Source organism: Elephas maximus, chromosome 3 (assembly GCF_024166365.1).
Source record: "Elephas maximus indicus isolate mEleMax1 chromosome 3, mEleMax1 primary haplotype, whole genome shotgun sequence".
In the NCBI taxonomy this organism is placed as follows: Eukaryota; Metazoa; Chordata; class Mammalia; order Proboscidea; family Elephantidae; genus Elephas; species Elephas maximus.
In genome coordinates, this window is record NC_064821.1 from 2692374 (window position 1) to 2714797 (window position 22424).

Genomic DNA, 22424 nt, shown 5'->3' on the forward strand with positions numbered 1-22424 from the left:
TTCTGAAAGCTTGTTTATCTTTTGGGTTTCTAATATTTGTTTTTGTATGATTTTTAGTTGTTTACTTTGACGTTTTGTTTCCATATTATTTTCCTAAATTAATCCTTTGTGTTTCCCCTGATTTTGTCCTTTTTTCCCCGTGATTTTGTCTATTTAGTCATTATTTTTGTTCACGTTTTCCTTCATCTGTTTCCTAATCTCCTGGAGAGCCCTGAATAATAGAGTTTTGAATTCCCTATTGATAGTCCCAGTGCCTTTTCTTCTACAAGAAGGTCATCTGGTGTTTTATCTCTATTGTGTTCTGGAGTCATCCTGTCCTGTTTTTTAATGTGTTTGGATATTGTGTGCTGTCTCTTGGATTTTCAGGAATTGTTTCTTTGTTTATTGATTGTAGATTTGTTTCATTTGTCCTGCTTTTTTTTATTTTATCTGGTTATGTCTGGGCAAGTTTTTTTGCTCGCTTGCCTGTCAGCACAAACTTCTCACCACCTTCTCCAGGTGGGCAGGGCTGGTGCCCAGCTATGGTGCAGTAGGGTGGGTCCAGTTGAGGGGAGGGGTAGGGATCAGTAGTTTGCAACATGAACTGGGGCCCATGGGGCGGGATCAAGGGGCAGTGCAGAACCAGGTCTGAGGGACAGCATTGGCACCACTTGGGGTCATGGTGCTCAGCACAAGATGCTCAAGGTAGGAGGGAAAGGATAGAATGTGATGTGTGGAGCTAAGCAGCTGAGGAAGAAGAGAAAGAAGAGGGAGAAACAGAAGCAAAAACATTTTTTTTTTAATTCAGGAAAAAAGTAAACAAAACATCTGCGGGGTAGAGTTCGGTGGGTGGGGACGAGCCAGACCTGTTGAGTCTGTATATGTCTGTGGCTCTCTAGCTTAGCGGTGTGGCTTGGCCTGTTGAGAAGGGGTGTGGGTGGTGCATAGTGCTTAGTGAGCAGGAGAAAGGGGAGAGAAGAAACCAACCAACAAACAGAAAATAAAAACAGCAACAACAAAATAAAGCTGGTGGGGAAGTGGGCCATTGGGGGCAGACAGAATTGGGGTGGCAAAGAGCTGATGTCTCTCTTGCCGGGTGGCACAGCACAGCCAGTCAGCCAGGGGCAGAGGTGGCACAGGGCCTAGGTGGGAGGGAGAAGGCAAAATGAGAAGAGGGAAGATTAAAAAAAATATGGTGCTGAGGGAGCCCGTATGCAGGGGCGGCGTAGTCCTGGGGCAGCCTTGTGCCACGGGAGCTCCAACTGAGCAGTACAGCACAGCCTGCCAAGAATGTGGGAGAATGCTCGGGGCTAGGTGGGTGTAAGAAAGGATGAGAGAGTGGAGAAACAACCAAAAAAAGAGAAACAATAAATACATAAAATGGCACAGAGGTAGCTGATTGGTGACGGCAGCGCAGACCAGTGAGGGCTGCGCACCAGTGATTGTCCAGCCAAGCGATACAAAGTTGTCTTTTGAGAAGGGACACGGGCAGCGCATGGGGCTAGGTGGGCTGGAGAAAGGAATGAGAAGGAGAAAGAGCAGAAACTGGAAAATGATTAAAAAAAAATAAAAAGGCACTGAAGGAGACTGCTCGCGTGACAGTGCATACACAAAAAGCTGTGCACCGGTGGCTCTCTAGGGAAGTAGTGTAGCACAGCCCATCAAGAAGGGGAGCGGACAGCACACGTGGTAGCTTGGCCGGAGGAAGGAAAGGAAGGAAGGAAGGGAGAAAGAAAAGCAACAACAATAAAGGCCAAAAAACCCCCCCTAAAAATGGCGTTTTAGGGGCTGGCCGGTGGGGGCCCAATCTTTTGCAAATTCCTTGAAATACTGTCTTCTTTTCTGTGGCATAGTTTTTCATTTCTGGCATTTCCTTTTATGTTAAACTTTCTATCTCTCTACTCATATTAGATATCTCTTCTTGCATGTGGTCTTCTTTGTCTATTGGAGGAGGTCTTGTCATATAAATCATAGTTGTTTTAAACACCCAGTCTGGTAATTCCAAATTCTCTGTCGTATCCGAATCTGGTTCTGATGCTTCCTTTGTCTATTCAAGCTGTGCTTTTTGTTTTTTAGTTTGCCTTTACATTTTTTGTTGGAGATGGGTTTGATGTATTGGGTAAAAGAGAGTGGGAAATTGGCCTATAGTTCGCTGTTTAATGCTTCTGTTGCTCGAAATAGGCTGTGTTTGTTGTAGCTGTAGATGTGAGAGGCTAATATTTCCTCCCCCCCGCCCCCCAATCCGCTTCTGTGTTTGGGCCTTGTTAGAGATTTTTAAAAAATACGATCTTAACCTAAAGTTCCTACAGTTTTAATCCCCTTTTATTACACAGGACCCCTATTGATGTGGTGGTGTACGTGTGGAGGGAAAGGAAACATTCTATAGCCCAGAAACCCTGGTGGCATAGTGGTTAAGAGCTATGGCTGCTAACCAAAAGGTCAGCAGTTTGAACCCACCAGGCGCCCCTTGGAAACCCGATGGGGCAGTTCTACTCTGTCCTGTAGGGTCGCTATGAGTCAGAATCGACTCGACGGCAATGGGTTCAATGGGATGATTGGAATTCAGTCTTTTAGTGAGCCTGATCTTTTCAGCTGGTACCTTCCCAAGTGCTTCATAGCTGTCCTTCTTCTTTAGATGAGACCAAAATTCTAGATGGGGTTGGAGTTGAGTCTTTCCCATGTCATTAGATTCTTGTTAAAAAACCAGTTAGCTAAAGATCTAGTGCGACAGCTTCCTTTGAGGGCAACCTTTTTAAAGAACTTTAAAATGGCTGCTTTTCCCTCTCTCTACTGAAAGCATGAGGAAATTTTGTTTAGTCATCACAGTGAGAACCGCAGGGCTCCTGGAGCTAAAACTCAGGAAAGCGGGGGGCCTCCCTGCCTGGGCCCTGTGATATTTCTAACCCTCAAGGAGACCTAGAGTCAATCTCATGCTGTAAGTAAATGTATTTTAAATTTTTTTATCCAAGTACTGGCATCAGCTGTATCCGCTCCTTCAGGGCTTTTGCTTGGGTAAAGTGTCATTCTCTGTGTTTGCCTGGCTGTGTGTGTAATTTCGGGGAAGTATTTTACCCTGTGACTCCAATTCTCTGATGAATTTGAGAAGAGTTGTTGATTTTTAGCTTGTTTAGTTTTTTTTTTTTTTCCTTCTGTAGTGAGGACAGGAGTAATGACTTCCAAGCTCCATGCCAGACCATATATGTGAAGTCTGTTTTTTTCTGAAATTGTCTTTACTTTCATGTTTCTTTCTTTATATTCTTCATTTATGCTGCTTTTAATTTTCCAGCGTCCCAATTTATGTTTAGCCTTTTGCTAAGGAGCTTTTCTTAGAGTGAGCGGTGTTTCTTCCTTCTGGGCATGAAAGCCATTGGAGCCCTTTGAATCCTGTGCCTCTACATTGGGACTTGTTGAAGTTGTTGAGCACCTGAAGTCTATATTGTTTATTTACTGTCCACACCCATAGTTTTTATAGTCTCTGAGCATTCAGGTATTTCTGTTTTCTTCACTCCTCAATCTGTTGTGCCCGCATGAAGTAGACTCTAAATTTTACATAAATCACTTTTATTAAACGAAGGAGCCAGAGGTAAGGACCTGAAGCCAAGAATTATGACTGAGACACAGGATTTTGCTTGAAGATATCACGTTTGTCTGAATCGAGTAGAGTGTTTCCTATCTTTTCTTCCAATAGTGCATAGGTGGGCTCTAGGTCATTTATTTTGTTAATATAGAAAAACCACGAGAATAGCAAGACAACTGTATGTATATGAACAGAAGAGCCATGAGCAATTAGGTGTCAAATACAAATGGACCCTGCATCCTGACCCTGGCTTATCTGCGTTCTTTTTGGGTAACTTTGAGCATGTGCTTGTTTTTCTCTTAAATTTCATTAAATAGCCATGAACCTATTTAAAATAATGTGTCTTCAATACTGTCGTTATACCTGCTGTGTAATGCTTTTTCAAAAATCTTTCCCCCGTTGTAGTTGCTCCATAAAAGGAACATTGTACTGTTAACATATATTGTAGTAATGTGAGATCAAACGTGTCAGCAAAAGAGGAAGACCCTCAATGGGACGGATTGACACAGTGGCTTCAATAATGTGATCAAAGAACACAGCGTTCAGTATGGATTACACCTCAACATAAAACAAAAGTCCTCAAACTGGACCAGTGAGCAACATCATGATAAACTGAGAAAATAGCAAAGTTGTCAAGAATTTTATTTTACTTGGATTCACAATCATTGCCCACGGAAGTAGCAGTCACGAAATCAAACGACGTATTGCGTTGGGCAAATCTACTTCAAAAGACCTCTTTCAGGGGTTAAAAAGCAAAGATGTCACCTTGAGGACTAAGGAGTGGGATTATTGGATCGTATGGTAGTTCTATTTCTAGCTTCTTAAGGAAGCACCAAATCGATTTCCAAAGTGGTTGTACCTTTTTACGTTCCCAGCAGCAGTGTATAAGTGTTCCAGTCTTTCCACAGCCTCTCCAACATTTATTCTTTTCTGTTTTTTGGATAAATGCCAGCCTCGTTGGAGTGAGATAGAATCTCACTGTAGTTTGATTTGCATTTCTCTAATGGCTAATGATCATGAACATTTTCTCATGTATCTATTAACTGAATGTCTTCTTTAGTGAAGTGCCTGTACATATCTTTTGTCCATTTTTAAATTGGGTTATTTGTCTTTTTGTAGTTGAGTTTTTGCAGTATCACGTAGATTTTAGAGATCGTGCACTGATAGGAAATGTCAAAGCTAAGAACTTTTTCCCAGTGTGTTTGATAATCTTTTTACTCTTTTTGTGAAGTCTTTGTATGAGCATAGGTGTTTGATTTTTAGGAGTTCCCAGTCATCTAGTTTCTCTTCTGCATTGTTGGTAATGTTTTATATACTGTTTATGCTATCTATTAGGGCTCCTAACATTGTCCCTGTTTTTTTTCTATCGTGGTCTTTATTGTTTTAGATTTTATATTTAGGCCTTTGATCCATTTTGAATTAGTTTTTGTGCATGGTGAGGGTATGGGTCTTGTTTCATTTTTTTGCAGATGGCTATCCAGTTATGCCAACACTATTTGTTAAAAAGACTGTCTTGAAACAAGACAGGCATCTCCTGCCTGGAGGGTAGGATAAGAAGGTAGAGGGGGTTAGAAGCTGGCAAAATGGACACGAAAAGAGAGAGTGGTGGGAGGGAGTGGGCTGTCTCATTTAGGAGGAGAGCAACTGGGAGTATGCGGCAAGGTATATGAGTTTTTGTGTGAGAGACTGACTTGATACGTAAACTTTCACTTAAAGCACAATAAAAATTAAAAAAAAAAAAGCACTGTCTTTTCCCCACTTAACTGACTTTGGGCCTTTGTCAAATATCAGCTGCTCATATGTGGGTGGATTTATGTCTGGGTTCTCAGTTCTGTTTCCTTGGACTGTGTATCTGTTATTGTATCAGTACCAGGCTGTTTTGACTACTGTGGCAGTATAATAGGTTCTAAAATCAGATAGAGTGTGGCCTCCCACTTTGTCCTTTTTCAGTAATGCTTTACTTATCTAGGGCCTCTTTTCCTTCCATATGAAGTTGATAATTTGTTTCTCCATCTCATTAACAAATGTGATTGGAATTTAGATTGGAATAGACATTTTACCATGTTAAGTCTTCCTATCCATGAACAAGGTATGTATTTCCACTTACGTAGGTCTCTTTTGGTTTCTTGCCCCCTAGTGTCTTGTAGTTTTTTTGTATAGGTGTTTTACATCTCTGGTAAGATTTCTTTCTAAGTATTTTATCTTCTTGGGGGCTACTGCAAATGGTATTGATTTAGCGATTTCCTCTTCGATGGTCTTTTTGTTGGTGTAGAAGAATCCAGCTGATTTTTGTATATTTACCTTGTATCCTGATACTCTGCTGAACTCTTCTATTAGTTTCAGTAGTTTTCTTGAGGGTTTTCTGTGTATAAGATCATGTTATCTGCAAATAGAGATACTTTTACTTCTTCCTTGCCAATCTGGATGCACTTTAATTTCTTTCTCTAGCCTAATTGCTCTGGCAAGGACCTCCAGCACAATTTTGAATAAAAGCGGTGATAAAGGGCATCCTTGTCTGGTTCCCGATCTCAAGGGGAATGCTTTCAGACTCTCTCCACTTAGGATGATGTTGACTGTTGGCTTTGTATAAATGCCCTTTATTATGTTGGGGAATTTTCCTTCTATGCCTATTTTGCTGAGAGTTTTTATTGTGAATGGGTGTTAAACATTGTCAAATGCAATTTCTGCATTGATTGGTAAAATCATGTGGTTCTTTTGTTTTATTTATATGATGGATTACATTGTTTTTCTGATGTTGAACCATCCCTCCATCCCAGAAAAAACCCAGTGCCGTCCATACCTGGTATGAATCCCACTTGGTCATGGTGAATTATTTTTTTGATATGTTGTTGAATTCTATTGGCTAGAATTTTGTTGAGGATTTTTGCATCTAAGTTCATGAGAGATATAGGTGTGTAATTTTCTTTTTTTGTGGTGTCTTTACCTGGTTTTGGTATCAGGGATATGCTGTCTTTATAGAATGAGTTTGGGAGTATTCTGTCCTTTTGTATGCTCTGAAATAACTTTAGCAGTAGTGGTTTTAATTCTTCTCTGACAGTTTGGTAGAATTCTGCAATGAAGCTGTCAGAGCCAGGGTCTTTTTTTGGGGGGGGGGGTAGTTTTTTGATTACCTTTTCAATCTCTTCTTTTGTTATGGGTCTATTTAGTTGTTCTATCTCTCTGTTAGTTTAGGTAGGCAGTGTGTTTCTAGAAATTTATCTGTTTCTTCTAGGTTTTCAAATTTGTTAGAGTACAGCTTTTCATAGTAATCTGATATGATTCTTTTAATTTCAGCTGGGCCTGTTGTAATATCGCCCATCTCATTTCTTATTTGGGTTATTTGCTCCCTCTCCTCTTTTTGTCTGTTTAGCCGAGGGTTTGTCAATTTTATTAATTTTTTCAAAGAACCAGCTTTTGGTCTTGTTAATTCTTTCAATTATTTTTCCATTTTCTATTTCATTTAATTCTGCTCTAATTTTTATTACTTGTTTTCTTCTTGTGCCTGAGGGTTTTTTTGTTGTTGTTGTTGCTCTGTTTTTATCTGTTCAAGTCGTAGGGATAGTTCTTTGATTTTGGCCCTTTCTTTTTTGGATGTGTGCATTTATTGAAATAAATTGACCTCTGAGCACTGCTTTCGCTGTATTCCAAAGGTTCTGATAGGAAGTGTTTACATTCTCATTGGAGTCAGTGGATTTCTTTATTCCATCCTTAATGTTTTCTATAACCCAGTGTTTTTTCAGCAGGATATAGATCACTTTCCAAGTGTTTGTTTTCTTTTCCCTGCCTTTTCTGTTATTTCTTTTAAGGCCTTATGGTCAGAGAAGATGCTTTGTAGTATTTCAGTGTTTTGGATTCTGCTAAGGCTTGCTTCATGACCTAATATGTGGTCTATTCTAGAGAATGTTCCATGTGCACTAGAAAAGAAAGTATACTTGACTGCTATTGGGTGGATTATTCTGTATAGTAAAGACACTGAAGAGCTAAAGGCCACAATCAACCAACCTGATTTCTGTAAGGTCAGGTTGGTTGATTGTGGCCTTTAGCTCTTCAGTGTCTTTATTGAGCTTGTTTCTGGATGTCCTGTCCTTCACCGAAAGTGAGGTGTTGAAGTCTCCTACTATAATTTTGGCACTGTCTATCTCAATTTTCAGTGTTGTTAGAGTTTGTTTTATGTATCTTGCAGCCCTATCATTGGATGCATAAATATCTAATATGGTTATGTCCTCCTGGTATGTTGTCCCTTTAATCATCATGTAGTGTCCTTCTTTATCCTTTGTGGTGGATTTAATTTTAAAGTATGTTTTGTCAGAAATTAATATTGCCTCTCCTGTTCCTTTTTGATTGTTGTTTGCTTAATATATTTTTTTTCCCATCCTTTGAGTTTTAGTTTGTTTTTTTCTCTAAGTCTAAGGTGTGTCTCTTGTAGGCAGCATATAGACAGATTGTGTTTTTTGATCCATTCTGCCGCTCTCTGTCTGTTTATTGGTGCATTTAGTCAATTTACATTCAGTGTAATTATGGATAACTATGCATTTAGTGCTGTCATTTTGATGTCTTTTTTTTGTGTTGTTGGCAGTTTCTTCTTCCTACTTAATTATTTGTGCTGAGTAGTTTGTATATTGTCTTTTCCTCTTATTCGTTGTTGATTTTGTTTCCACTGAGTCTCTGTTTTTGTCTTGTATTTTATTTTGATGTGTAGCTTAGTCTCTTTTGTGGTTACCTTAATATTTACCCCTGTTTTTCTAAGTTTAAATCTAACTTTTATTTCTTTATATCACCTTGTCTTTCTCTCCATATGGAAGATCTATGATTACATTTCTTAGTCCCTCTTTATTGTTTTAATGTTGCCTTCTTTTACGTAATAACATCACTGTTTCCCTGTTTTGAGCATTTTTTAATCTTGAGTTATTTTTGCGATTTCCCTGTCTCGGTTGACTTCTGGTTGCTCCGTCCAGTGTTCTAGACTTGGGTTGATATCTGATATTATTGATTTTCTAACCAAAGAACTCCCTTTAGTGTATCTTGTAGTTTTGGTTTGGTTTTTATGAATTCCCTAAGCTTGTGTTTATCTGAAAATGTTCTAATTTCACCTTCATATTTGAGAGACATTTTTGCTGGATGTATAATTCTTGGCTGGCAGTTTTTTCCTTCGATGCTTTATATAAGTCATCTCATTGCCTTCTTGCCTGCGTGGTTTCTGCCGAGTAGGCCGAGCTTAATCTGATTAACTCTCCTTTGTAGGTGACTTTTGGGTTTATCCCTAGCTGCTCTTGAAATTCTGTCTTTATCTTTGGTTTTGGCAAGTTTGATTATAGTATGTCTTGGTGACTTTCTTTTAAAATCTGCCTTATGTGGAGTTTGATGAGCATCTTGGATAGATATCTTCTCAGCTTTCACGATATCAGGGAAGTTTTCTGCCAACAAATCTTCAACAATTCTGTATTTTCTGTTATTCCTCCCTGTTCTGGTACTCCAATCACTCACAGATTATTTCTCTTGATAGAGTCCCACATGATTCTTACGGTTTCTTCATTTTTTTTAATTCTTTTATCTGATTTTCCTTCAAATGTATTAGTGCCAAGTGCTTTATCTTCAATCTCACCGTAAACCACATAATCAACATTTCATTGAACCAGCCAAATAAACTATTAAATCATTTCCTAACCTCTCAAGCTGAAAGTTTGAGTGAAGAATCTGTGATTGTTGTTGTTCAGTGCTGTTGAGTCTGTTCTGACTCATAGCAGCTCTGTGCCCCACAGAACTGAACACTGCCTGGTCCTGCACTGTGCTCACAATTGTTACTATGCTTGAACCCATTGTTGCAGCCGCTGTGTCAATCCATGTCATCGAAGGTCTTCCTTTTTTTCGCTGACCCTCTACCAAGCACAATGTTCATCTCCAGGGACTGATCCATCCTGATAACATGTTCAAAGTATGAGAGACATAGTCTCACCGTCTTTGCTTCTAGGGAACAGTCTGGTTATACTTCTTCCAAGACATATTTGTTCATTCTCAGTCCATGGTATTCTGTGTTCTTTTCCAGCACCACAATTCAAGACATTAATTCTTCGGTCTTCCTTTTTCATTGTCCAGATTTCACATGCATATGAGGCAGTTGAAAACACCATGGCTTGGGTCAGGAGCGCCTTAGTCTTCAAGGTGACATCCTTGCTTTTCAACACTTTAAAAAGTTATTTTGCAGCTCGTTTGCCCAATGCAATGTGTCTTTTGATTTCTTGACTCCTGCTTCCATGGGTGTTGATTGTGGATCCAAGTAATATAAAATTCTTCACAACCTCAGTCTCCTCTCTGTTTCTCATGATGTTGCTTATTCGTCCACTTGTGAGGACTGTAGTTTGTGGGCCCATATAAATAAACTCAGACTGATCCAACTTTATGTTCCTAGCACTTTTATCCCACACACCCTTAATAGCCATTCCCACACATATTCCCCACGTTTCTGTACGTATTAGAAAAGTCAGTTCTTTTTGAGTATAGTGTGCCTTCTCTGGGTCCCACTTTTTTATTGGGGCTAACCGGGACTTAAATGTAGTTTTATAGGTCTAGAAAGAAAAATGAGTGCTCGAGTGGGTTCTGGGAGCATTTAGCAATGTCTTGTAAGCATCTACCCCAGGCAATGACTCAGATGCTATCCCTGGCAATGACTCAGACACTGACCCGGGTCATATGCTAGATAAAGGCTCTTCAGACACAGTGGGCTAGTATCATCAGATGGGGGTGAAGGGGAATAATCGTTTCTTTGGAAATGGTGGTTTAGCAGACTTACATGGAGTAATCTCTTCAGATGGAAGTGAGAGGGCTGGTTCTGTTGGTAGTAGTGATTCAAAAAATTTAAGGGTCTCAGTGTCCCCAGCCCCCTGAATATCTACCCGTATGTCCACATTCCAAGTTTCAGGATCCCATCTCTTCGCAATCAGTGCATCCACACTTTAACTTCAAATACCATTTGAGGTTGGTAATCCTGTTTATGTTGCAATTCAGCCAGTCTCACACTAATTCTCTTTCTTTTTCCACAACATCATCTCAGTTACAAGAAGGAAGGCTTTCTTCATGTGCAAGTGGCAAGTTTGAGGCCTTTTATTCGGTGCTTAAGCTGTGACTCCAAAGTGCTGAACACACCTCTCTCTTTCATCACTTTGTGTAGCAGAAGTAGGACAAACCAACCAGCTTCCCTATACTTCTCATTCTGACAAAATTATAGAAAAGTATGAAACGTGGTCACCCAGAGCCTTGCTTTTCGTGAATATGTGATCTATACGTGTTGATTATTTGCATATTAATATTGCCACCTGATGCCATGTATTAGCAATGGCAGTTTTACTACTGGAGGCAGAGTCATCAGTGCCTTTAAGACTGCTTAGACTTGACAGCCAATTTAGAAAACTCATCCTTAAGATTTTGTTTCTCTAGAAGCACTCTCAGTACTGAATGTCTTAGGCTAGGCTCCCTAAAGAAGAAAAAGCAGTTATATATATGTATATATATATATGTATACATGTGCGTATATGTATGTCCCGTGTGTGTCAGTTTTGTCAATCTGTGGGTGCTTGTATATTGCTGTGATGTTGGAAGCTATACCACCGGTATGCAGATACCAGCATGGTCACCCATGGTGGACAGGTATCAGCTGATCTTCCAGACTAAGACAGGCTAAGAAGAAGAGCCTGGTGGTCTACATCTGAAGATAATTGGCCAGTGAAAACCTCATGAATAACAACAGAACATTGTATGAAGTAGTGCTGGAAGATAAGCCCCTCAGATTGGAAGGTACTCAAAAGACAACTGAGGAAGAGCTGCGTCCAAAATGAAGTGGAACTCATAAGCATCGATATCCTAGACGTTAGTGAGCTGAACTAGACTGGTGTTGGCCATTTTGAATTGGACAATCATATGGTCTAGCATACCAGGAATGACAAATTGAAGAGAAATGGTGTTTTCATTGTCAAAAAGAACATTTCATGAGACATCCTGAAATACAACAGTTTCAGTGTTTGGATAATATCCATATGTCTACAAGAAAGACCAGTTATTATGACTATTTAAATTTATGCATCAAACATTAAGGCTGAAGATGAAGAAATTGAAGATGTTTACCATCTTATGCAGTTTGAAATTGATTAAGCATGCAATCAGGATGCATTTATAATTACTGGAGACTGGAATGCAAAAGTTGGAAAAAAGAAGGATGGTAGATGGAAAATATGGCCTTGTCAATAGAAACATTGCTGGAGATTGCATGACAGAACTGTGCAAGACTAAATGTTTTCATCTTAAATACCTTTTTTCAACAACATAAATGGCAACTATATGCGTGGATTTCATCGGATGGAATACACAGGAATCGAATCGACTACATCTGTGGAGAGATAATAAAGAATCTCAATATCTTCAGTCAGAACAAGACCAGAGGTTGACTGCAGAACATGTCATCAACTGCTCATATGCAAGTTCATATAGAAGCAGAAGAAAATTAGAACGAGCCCACGAGAACCAAAGTATGACCTTATTTCCCATCTGATTTTAAAGACCATCTCAAGAATAGACTTCATGCATTGAACACTAATGACTGAAGATCAGATGAGCTGTTGGATGATATCATACATGAAGAAGCAAGAGGCCCTTAAAAAGACAAAAAAGAAAGAGAAGATCAAAATAAATGTTAGAAGAGACTCTGAAAGCTGCTATTGAACATCAGGTAGCTAAAACAAACGGAAGAAATGATGAAGTTAAAGCACTGCACAGAGTATTTCAAAAAGTGGCTCGAGAAGACAGAGTTAAGTATCATAGTGACATGTGCACAGACTTGGAGTTAGAAAACCAAAAGGGAAGAACACACTCAGCATTTTTCAAGCTGAAAGAACTGAAGAAAAAATTCAAGCCTCGAGTTGCAATAGTGAAGGATTCTATGGGCAAAATATTGAACAATGCAGTAAGCATCGAAAGACGATTGAAGCAATACCAAGAGTTATTGTACCAAGAAATATCAGTTGATGTCTAATCATATCAGGAGGTAGCATATGATCAAGAACCAATGGTGCTGAAGGAATGAGTCCAAGTTGCACTGAAGGCATTGGTGAAAAACAAGGCTCCAGGTATTGATGGAATACCAGTTGAGATGTTTAAAGAAACGGTTGCAGCACCAGAAGTACTCTCTTGCCTATACCAAGAAATTTGGAAGACTGCTGCCTGACAAATCGACTGGAAAAGATCTGTATTGGTGCCTGTTCCAAAGAAATGTGATACAACCAAATGTGGAAATTATCGAACGATATCATTAATATCATACACAAGTAAAATTTTGCTGAAGGTCATTCAAAAGCAGTTGCAGTAGTACATCGACAGGGAACTGCCAGAAATTCGAGCTGGCTTCACAAGAAGATGTGGAACGAGAGATATTATCTTTGATGTTGGATGGATCCTGACTGAAAGGAGAGAATACCAGAAAGATGTTTGCCTGTGAATTACTGACTATGCAAAATTATCGAACTGTGTAAATCATAAAAAAACATGGATAACGTTACAAATAATAGGTGTTCCAGACCACTTCATTGTGCTCAGAAGGAATCTGTACATAGATCATGAGGCAGTCATTTGAACAGAGTGAGGAGTTACTGCATGGTTTAAAGTCAGGAAAGTTGTGCGTCAGAGTTGTGTCCTTTCACCGTACTTATTCAATCTGTATGCTGAGCATATAACCCAAGAAGCTGGATTATATGAAGAAGAATGGGGCATCAGGATTGGAGGAACACTAATTAACATGCAGATGACACAACCTTGCTTGCTGAAATTGAAGAGGACTAGAAGCACTTACTGATGAAGATCAAAGACCACAGCCTTCGGTATGGATTACATCTCAACATAAAGAAAATTCTCACAACTGGACCAATAAGCAACATCATGATAAACGAAGTAAAGATTGAAGTTGTTAAGGATCTCATTTTACTTGGATCGACAGTGAATACCCATAGGTGCAGCAGTCAAGAAATCAAAAGACACGTTGCATTGGGCATATCTGATACAAAAAAGACCTCTTTAAGGTGTCAAAAAGCAAGGATGTCACCTTGAAGACTATGGTGCACCTGGCCCAAGCCATGGTATTTTCAGTCACTTCATAAGCATGGGAAAACTAGACGATGAATAAGGAAGACCGAAAATTGACCCCTTTAAATTGTGGTGTTGTACTACTGTATGAAGAACGGAGCATCAGGATTGGAGGAAGACTCATTAACAACCGTCAATATGCAGATGACACAACCCATGCGTGCTGAAAGTGAACAAAATACTGAACAAGGCAAGAAGCATCAAAACAAGACGGTAGGAATATGCGTGAAAAATGGTTGATATTCACTCGTTTCAGGATGTATCATGATCAAGAGCCGATGGTATCTGTCTAGATTATCAAGTGTTGCTATAACAGAAATACCCCTAGTTGATGGCTTTGTTGTTTCTTCTGTTAGGTGCTGTCAAGTGAGTTCCGACTCATAGTGACCCTGTGTACAACAGAATGAAACATGGCCTGGTCCTGTACCATCCTCACAATCATTATGTTTGAGTCCTTTGTTGCAGCCACTGTGTCAATCCACATCATCGAGGGTCTTCCTCTTCTTCACTGACTCTCTGCTTTACCAAGCATGATGTCTTTCTTCGTGTACTGGTCCCTCCTGATAACATGTCCAAAGTATGTGAGATGAAATCTTGCCATCCTTGCTTCCATAGAGCATTCTGGAAGTACTTCTTCCAAGACAGATTTGTTTGCTCTTCTGGCAGTTCATAGTGTAGTCAGTATTCTTCCAATACCATTATTCAAAGACATTAATTCTTCTTCAGACATCTTTATTCATTGTCCAGGTTTTGCATGCATATGAGGTGATTGAAAATACCATGGCTTGGGTCAGGGGCACCTTAATCCTTAAAGTGACTTTTTTTTTAAGCACTTTAAAGAGATCTTTTATCACACATGTGCCCAAAGTAATGCATAGTTTGATTTCTTGACTTTTGTTTCCATGGATGTTGATTGTGGATCCGATAAAATGAACAGCTTGACAAGTTCAGTCTTTTCTCTTTTTATCATGATGTTGCATATTGGTCCTGTTGTCAATATTTTTGTTTTTGTTAGGTCAAGATGTAGTCCATACTGAAGGTTAAAGTCTTTGATCTTTATCAGAAAGTGCTTCAAGTTTTATCCACTTTCAACAAGCAAGGTTGTGTCTTCTGCATATCACAGGTGATGCCGTCTTCTTGTTCGTATAGTCCAGCTTCTCTGATTATTTGCTCATCATACGGTTAGAATAAATATAATGAAAGGATACAACCCTGATGCACACCTTTCAAGATTTAAAACCACACAGTATCCCTTTGTTCTTCTGCAGTGGTTGCCTCTTGGTCTATGTATAGTTTCCGCCTGAACATATTAAAGTGCTCTGGAATTCCCATTCTTCACAATGTTATCTGTAATTTATTATGATCCACACAATCAAATGCCTTTGCATAATCCGTGAAACACATCTAAACATCTGTATGGTATTTGCTGCTTTCAGCCAAGATTTCACATCATCCTCTGAATCTGGCTTGAATTTCTGCTGGTTCCCTGTCAGTGTACTGCTGCAACCCCTTTTGAATGATCTTCAGCAAAATTTGACTTCTGGGCCATACTAATGATATTGTACCATAATTTCTGCATTCTGTTGGATCACCTTTCTTTGGAATGGACACAAATATGGATCTCTTCCAGTCGGTTGGGCAGGTAGCTGTCTTCCAAATTTCTTGGCATAGAAGATTGAGCTCTTCCAGCACTGCAGCTGTTCATGGAAACATCTCAATAGTGATTGCATTAGTTCTTGGAGTCTTGTTTTTCTCCAGTGGCTTTAGTGCAGCTTAGAGTTCTTCCTCAGTACCACTGGTTCTTAATCATATGCTATATTCTGACATGGTTGAAAGTCAACCAGTTCTTTTGGTGCAGTGACTTTGTGTATACCTTCCATTTTCTTTTGATACTTCCTGTATTGTTGCGTGTTTTGCCAATAGTATCCTTCAGTAGAAGCAGGGAAGTTGTGGCTTCGTATCACATTTTTTTTTTTTAATTCTTATTGTGCTTTAAATGAAAGTTTACACATCAAGTCAGTCTGTCATACCAAAATTTATATGTACCTTGCTTTATACTCCTAGTTGTTCTCCCCCTAATGAGACAGCACGCTCCTTCTCTCTACCCTGTATCCCCATGTGCATTAAACCAGCTTCTGTCCCCCTCCGCCTTCTCATCTCCCCTTGGGGTCAAGTAGACACAGGAGCTGCCCACATAGTCTCACGTGTCTACTTGACCCCAAAAGCTCATTCCTCACTAACATGATTTTCTATCTTATAGTCTAGTCCAATCCCTGCCTGAAGAGTTGGCTTTGGGAATGGTTCCTGTCTTGGGCTAACAGAAGGTCTGGGGACCATGACCTCCCGGGTCCTTCTAGAAGTCTCAGCCAGACCATTAAGTCTGGTCTATTTATGACAATTTGAGGTCTGCATCACACTGCTCTCCTGTTCCCTCGGGGGTTCTCTGTCAGGGCAGTTGTTGGTTGTAGCCAGGCACCATCTAGTTCTTCTGGTCTCAAGCCCATGTAGTCTCTATTTTATGTGGCCCTTTCTGTTTCTTGGGCTCATAATTACCTTGTGTCTTTTGTGTTCTTCATTCCTCTTTGCTCCAGGTGGGTTGAGACCAATTGATGCATCTTAGAGCTAGTGCTAGTGTTTAAGACCCCTGACGCCGCTCACCAAAGCGTATCACAGTCTTTGGAGATGTTACCAGGAGGGAGCAGTCCCTGGAGAAGGGATATCATGCCTGTTGAAGTAGAGCGTCAGTGGAAAAGAGGAAGACCCTCAATAGATGGATTGGGACAGTGCTCATAATAATGGGCTCAGACATAACAATGATTGTGAAGATGCCGAAGGACTGGGCAGTGTTTCGTTCTGTTGTACATAGGGTCATTATGAATGGCAACCACCTCGATGGCAGCTAGCAACAACCTTTCAGCTGAGAAATGCCAAACATGTTCTTCCCTTTTGGTTTTCTAACTCTAGGTCTTTGCACGTTTTATTATGGTACTTTGCTTTGTCTTCTTGAGCTACCTTTGGAAAGCTTTTGATCAGCTCTTTATTTCATTATTTCTTCCTTTCTCTTTAGGTAGTATCCAAGTTCATAGTCTCTTCTGAAATCCATTTTGGCCTTTTCTTTGTCACCTGTCTTCTTAGTGACATTTTGCTTTCTTCACGTATGATTCAGTTGGTGTCATCCCACCAATCATCTGGTCTTTGATCATTAGTGTTAAATGCGACAGATCTATTCTTGAGATGGTCTCTACATTCAGATGGAATATAATCAAGGTCATACTTCAGCTTTCATGAACTTGTTCTAATTTTCTTCTGCTTCAACTTGAACTTGCATAGGAGCAGTTGGTGTTTTGTCTTACCTTTGGCCCCTGGCCTTGTTCTAACGATATTGAGCTTTTCCCTCCTCTCTTTCAGTAGATGTAGTCAGTTTGATTTCTATGTATTCGAAGCGGTTAAATGGTTGGCTGCCAAATGAAAGGTCAGCGCTTGGGTCCCATCAGCCATTCTGCAAGAGAAAGATGTGGCAATGGGCTTCCATAACGATTACAGCCTTGGAAATCCTATGGGGCAGCACTACTCTGCCCTGTAGGGCTGCTGAGAGTTGGGATTGATTAGTTGGATGGGTATTTGGTTTAAAGGTTTTGTTTATGCAAGAGATAATACGAAGAGGCAGAGCGTATGTATAAGGGAAACCTCTTAAAAGGCCAGGTCACTGGGCGGAGCCCTCTGCCTCCGCGCCGGCACCCCGCCCCTCCCGCCGAGAGCTCAGCGCAGGAAGCGGAAGTGCGCGTGCGCGGCCGGCAGCCATGATTCGCGGTCGGCCGGCTGGGGCGTGAGGTACGTCTGTGGCACCGCCCGGCCTGGCCCGGTAGCAGGTCCAGCCCGCCGGCCAGGGTGGGCCCGCTGGGATTCCGGATGGTGCCGGGCCGCGGGGCCTCCGTAGCCGGACTTGGCCTGCAGCCTCCCGCCGCCGGCGCTGCCTCTTCTCCGGGGCCTGGGCCTCGGCCGGCGGCGCAGCGAAGCGGCCGCTGTGCTCTCCCAGCCCGGCTGAGGAGTCCCGCGCCCGCCGCGTCGGGACGGCCAGGTAGGGGGGCGAGGCCTAGGTGTGTCGGGGCGTTAATAGGTGAGGCCGTGCGTGGGCGGAGACCAGGGGTGTCCGCGTCGCCGGGAGTCTGTGAGGAATGCGGGGTGACAGGCCCGGGGAGTTAGCCTGTGCGCGCCCTGCTCCCGCCGCCTGAGTGCGCCCCGCACCGGGCTCCGTTGTCCGCCTGCGTCTCCACCGGCAAGGACTGTTGGGAAGCTCTTGGGGGTTGTCAAGGAAGTGGGGTTGTGGGGAGGCGTCTCCCCCTCCCCTAGTTTGTTAACGGGCTCTGGTGGCGCAGTGGTTAAGCGCTCGGCTGCTAAGCAGAAGGTTTGGCCGTTCAACCCGCCATGCTCTGCCTGGACGAAAGATGCGGCAGTCTGCTTCTGTCAAGATTATTGTTGTCAGGTGCCCTTGAGTTGGTTCCGACTCTTAGCGACCCTGTGTATAATAGAAGGAAACACTGCCTGGCCCTGCGCCATCTTCACAGTCGTTGTTATGCTTGAGACCATTGTTGCAGGCACTGTGTCAGTCCATCTCGTTGAGGACTGACCCTCTTTTTTGCTGACCCTCTACTTCACCAAGCATGATGTCCTTCTCCAGAGACTGACCCTTCCTGACATGTCCAAAGTATGTAAGACTCTGTCTCGCCATCTTTCTAAGGAGCATTCTGGTTGTACTTCTTCCATGACAGACTTGTTCATCCTTTTGGCAGTCTGCGCTATATGCATTATTCTTCACCAGCGCCACAATTGAAAGGCCTCAATTCTTCAGTCTTCCTTATTCTTTGTCCAGCTTTTGCTGTCAAGATTACAGCCATGGAAACCCAGTGGGGCAGTTATATATCTTAAGCAATAGGGTTGCTATGTGTCGAATTGACTAGATTGCAGGGATTTGGTTTTTAGTTTAATTGTTATAGGACTTTGACAGAGATAAAGAAATAACAAATATGAATGGAACTAGCATGTTCATTTTGGACTATAGTTAACCCCACTTCAGATGGAAAATATTAAGAGGCACATTTCCAGAAAATTCATATTGCTCTTAGGCAGAAATTTCTTTCATAATTGTGTCAAAGACAGTATGGCTAACTTGATATAGCTGAACAAAGTTAATACAGGAGACAAGCAGTTTATAGAGATCACACACCCAGTGTTTCTCCAAAATCATAAGCACAGATAGAGACTGGATGTGTGTCGGATTCAATAGTAGTGGTGTTGTAGTTAAGTGCCCTTGAGTCAATTCCAACTCCTAGTAACATTATGTACAACAGACATAACGCTGCCTGGCCCTGTGCCATCCTCACAATCATTGTTTTGCTTGAGCCCATTGTTGCAGTGACTGTCAGTCATCGTATTGAGGATTTTCCTGTTTTTTGCTGACCTTCTACCAACATGATGTCCTTCTCCAGAGACTAGTACCTCCTGATAACATCCAAACTATGTGAGATGAAGTTTCTCCATTCTTGCTTCTAATGAGCCTTCTCACTGTACTTCTTCCAGGACAGATTTTTTCCCTTTTCTGGCAGTCCATGGTATTAAATTCAGTATTCTTTGACAGTACCATAATTCAAAGGCATCAGTTCTTTGGTCTTATTTTTTGTCTAGCCTTCAGTGTGTATTGAAAACACCGTGGCTTGTGTCTTGGTCATCTAGTGCTGCTATAACAGAAATACCACAAGTGGATGTCTTTAACAAAGAGAAGTTTATTTTTTCACAGTAAAGTAGGTTAAAATTCTAAATTCAGGGTGTCGGCTCCGGGCTAGGGCCTTCTCTCTCCGTCTGCTCTGGAGGAAGGCCCTTGTCCTCAGTCTTCCCCTGGTCAAGGAGCTATTCATGTGCAGGAACCCCGGTCCAAAGGACGCGCTCTGCGCTTGGTGCTGCTTTTTTGGTTGTTTGAGGTCCCCCTGTCTCTGCTTACTTCCCTCTCTTATAGCTCAAGAGATTGCCTCAAGACACAATCCTGTCTTGTAGATCGAGTCCTGTCTGCCTAACACAACTGTCGCCCATCATCCCTCAATAACATCTTAGAGGCAGGATTTGCAACATGTAGGAAAATCACACAATACCGGGGATCATGGTCCAGCCCAATTGATACGCATTTTTGGGGGAACATAATTCAATCGATGACAGCTTGCTTCAGGCCTAGCTTAGTCCTTAAAATGACATCTTTGCTTTTTAATACTTTAGAAAGAGCTTTTGCAGCAAATTTGCCCAGTGCAATGTGTCGTTTGATTCTTTGCTGCTTCCATGGGCATTTATTGTGGCTCCAAGTAAAATGAATTATTTTATAACTTCAGTATCTTATCCATTTATCGTGATGTTGCTAATTGGTCCGGTTGTGAGGATTTTTGTTTTCTTCATGTTGAGGTTTACTTAATCCATCCTGAAGGCTGTGGCCTTTGATCTTTATCAGTAAGTGCTTCAAGTCCTCTTTACATTCAGCAAACAAGTTTGTGCCATCTGCATATCGCAGGTTATTAATGAGTTTTCCTAGAACCCTAATGCCATGTTCTTCTTTACAAAACTTAGCTTCTTGGTTTGTTTGCTCAGCGTACAGATCGAACACGTATGGTGAAAGGATACAACCTTGATTCACAGCATTCCTGATTTTAAACCATGCAGTATTTCCTTGTTCTGTTTGAACCACTGCCTGTTGGCCTAAGAGCAGTTTCCTCATGAGCACAGTTAAGTGTTCTGGAATTCCCGTTCTTTTTGATGTTACCTACAGATTGTTATATGTACACAATTGAGTACTTTTGCATTTGGATAAATATGAATGTGAAATATTGGAAGTGTTGATTTGTAGGACATAACTTTGTACATGAAGTAGAATTTAATTTGATGAGTAATGTGTACAGCATTTGTAATATAGAGTATGTTTGTATTGAAAGCAGATAATGTAAAGTGAAGGTAGTATGTGTATATCACACCTATGGAAGTTAAGAGTCAAAGGATGCCATTTTACATAGAGGAAAAGGTGGGAATATATGTATAGATACTAAAGAATCAACTGGCAGCTGCATATACTTGAAAACTTAAAATGTGTAATTTTAATTGTCCCATTTGAAAAATCATTGCGAACTCAAAAGTAATTAATCTATTTTTGGAATATTTAGAATTGTAATTCACTGGAGTTGCTATTATGGAAGTGGTTTTGTTATTTTCGTTCCCTACTAATCACCATTTGATCCAGATCTCTTTAAAGAGTGCATTCTTCCCCGATGCGATTTCTTAAATGTGATTTTATTTCTGTAGGTTATCACTGCCTAGAATTGGCATTTAGTCTTTGAAATGTCCACATTCCTCCCTAGGCTCCCATGAATTAGTCTCATGTAGAATGAAAGCCATGTGTTTTTCCTTTGGTAACAAGATCTTACATAGACAGGCTTTCGTGTATCTCTCCACCCAGAAGAGGGGGAGGAGAAGATCTCAACAGAAAGAAATGTTCATTGCAATATTGACAGAAAAATACTGATTAAATTTTACAATGGTATATATGAAATGAGAATTAAAAAAATGAATTTGAGTGCATATAATAAAAAATCAAGGAGTCGTGATGGATTCACCAACCGAACTTGAAAAGTATGTTGTGCCTCAAAATTCACCCATGTTGATATCAAATACAAGTGTCTGTATGGATTTACAAGTGTTACTGAACCCTAGAAGGTGAGTTCTGTCAGGCATGCTCATACCTGCCAATAATGTGGACAGTGATCTTTGAGAAAGAGAAAGCAACTTTACTGCAGTGGACAGAGTAAGGAGGCTTGAGTAAGTTTCTCATGGGGAGGCAGGGCTTGTATGTGATTTGGGCAGCAAGATGGTGTCCACACGTGCATACTGGGGAGGGAATATTCTAGAAGGTGGTGGGGAAACAGGAGGTGATGTTGTTCTCGTCAGACCTCTTGCTTTGGAATAGGGTCACAGTGATGGTTTTTCTTCTGATTCATTCCAGCTGTTACTGCGTCCTCTATTGTGGCCAATTAGTGGTGACACCTGGCCCTTCTGCCTGTGCGAGACGGGCCAAATAGAAATTCACTGGAATTCATAGGGTCAGGTTACACAATGAGCAGAGATAGCCAGGTGAAAGCACAGTCTGAACCTTGGGCTTCTGACACTCTGTGAAAATCAGGTTCAAATTTTCTAGCCTGGAAAGGCATGGATGCTTCTCATGCTCTGGGATCAGGAAATTACTTCATCTGTGATTTCCTTGACATAAGGTTGAAACCTGTAGAGCTGCATGAAAATCTAAATACCCTTAAGGCTGAGCAATGCTTTGAGCCTGGAAGGAAGCCCTGCCCAGGTAAAGAGGTAAAGCTAAGAATCTGATATTCTGTAGTTACTCGGCACAGTTTCCCCTACCCCATCACCTCTCATCTTCTTCCATTTCAGGTCCCAGGTGTGATCAGGAAGAAGTGGTCCAGTCTAGGCGGCTGGGGACTTAGGACGACCACTTAACTCATCTGTAAATCACGAGTGAGGATTTTAACTGCTGGCTGGCTCTGTAGACCAAACATTATTTATCTGCCTCCAGACTTCCTAGCGGCCTTGTTTCCTTCCCATTCCTCTTGCCTTCACTGGCTTCTTGGGCTGTAGAAAGGACATTCACTTAGACTTTGAGAGGCTGGAGGCAGGAAATGGTGAGTACCACAGAGAATTGGGTAATTGTTTG

The 22424-nt window shown here is 41.2% G+C and overlaps 2 protein-coding genes across 9 annotated transcripts in view; both read left to right on the plus strand.

Moving 5' to 3' along the window:
- Positions 1-22424, plus strand: part of LOC126071865 (zinc finger protein 345-like) — a 110382-nt gene that overhangs the window by 72802 nt on the left and 15156 nt on the right. For 5 of the 8 annotated variants that reach the window (XM_049876234.1, XM_049876235.1, XM_049876228.1 and 2 more), the window contains exon 2: positions 22145-22392. The exons of 1 other annotated variant lie outside the window; for it this stretch is intronic. In XM_049876234.1, coding sequence (XP_049732191.1) covers positions 22390-22392 — 3 coding nt within the window. In that variant the 5' untranslated portion in view covers positions 22145-22389. Of the gene's footprint in view, positions 1-17450; positions 17510-17667; positions 17757-22144; positions 22393-22424 lie in introns of those variants that run through there. 2 more of the 8 variants (XM_049876232.1, XM_049876231.1) reach the window with 2 other exon arrangements.
- Positions 1-22424, plus strand: part of LOC126071871 (zinc finger protein 883-like) — a 231011-nt gene that overhangs the window by 72593 nt on the left and 135994 nt on the right. The window lies entirely within an intron of this gene.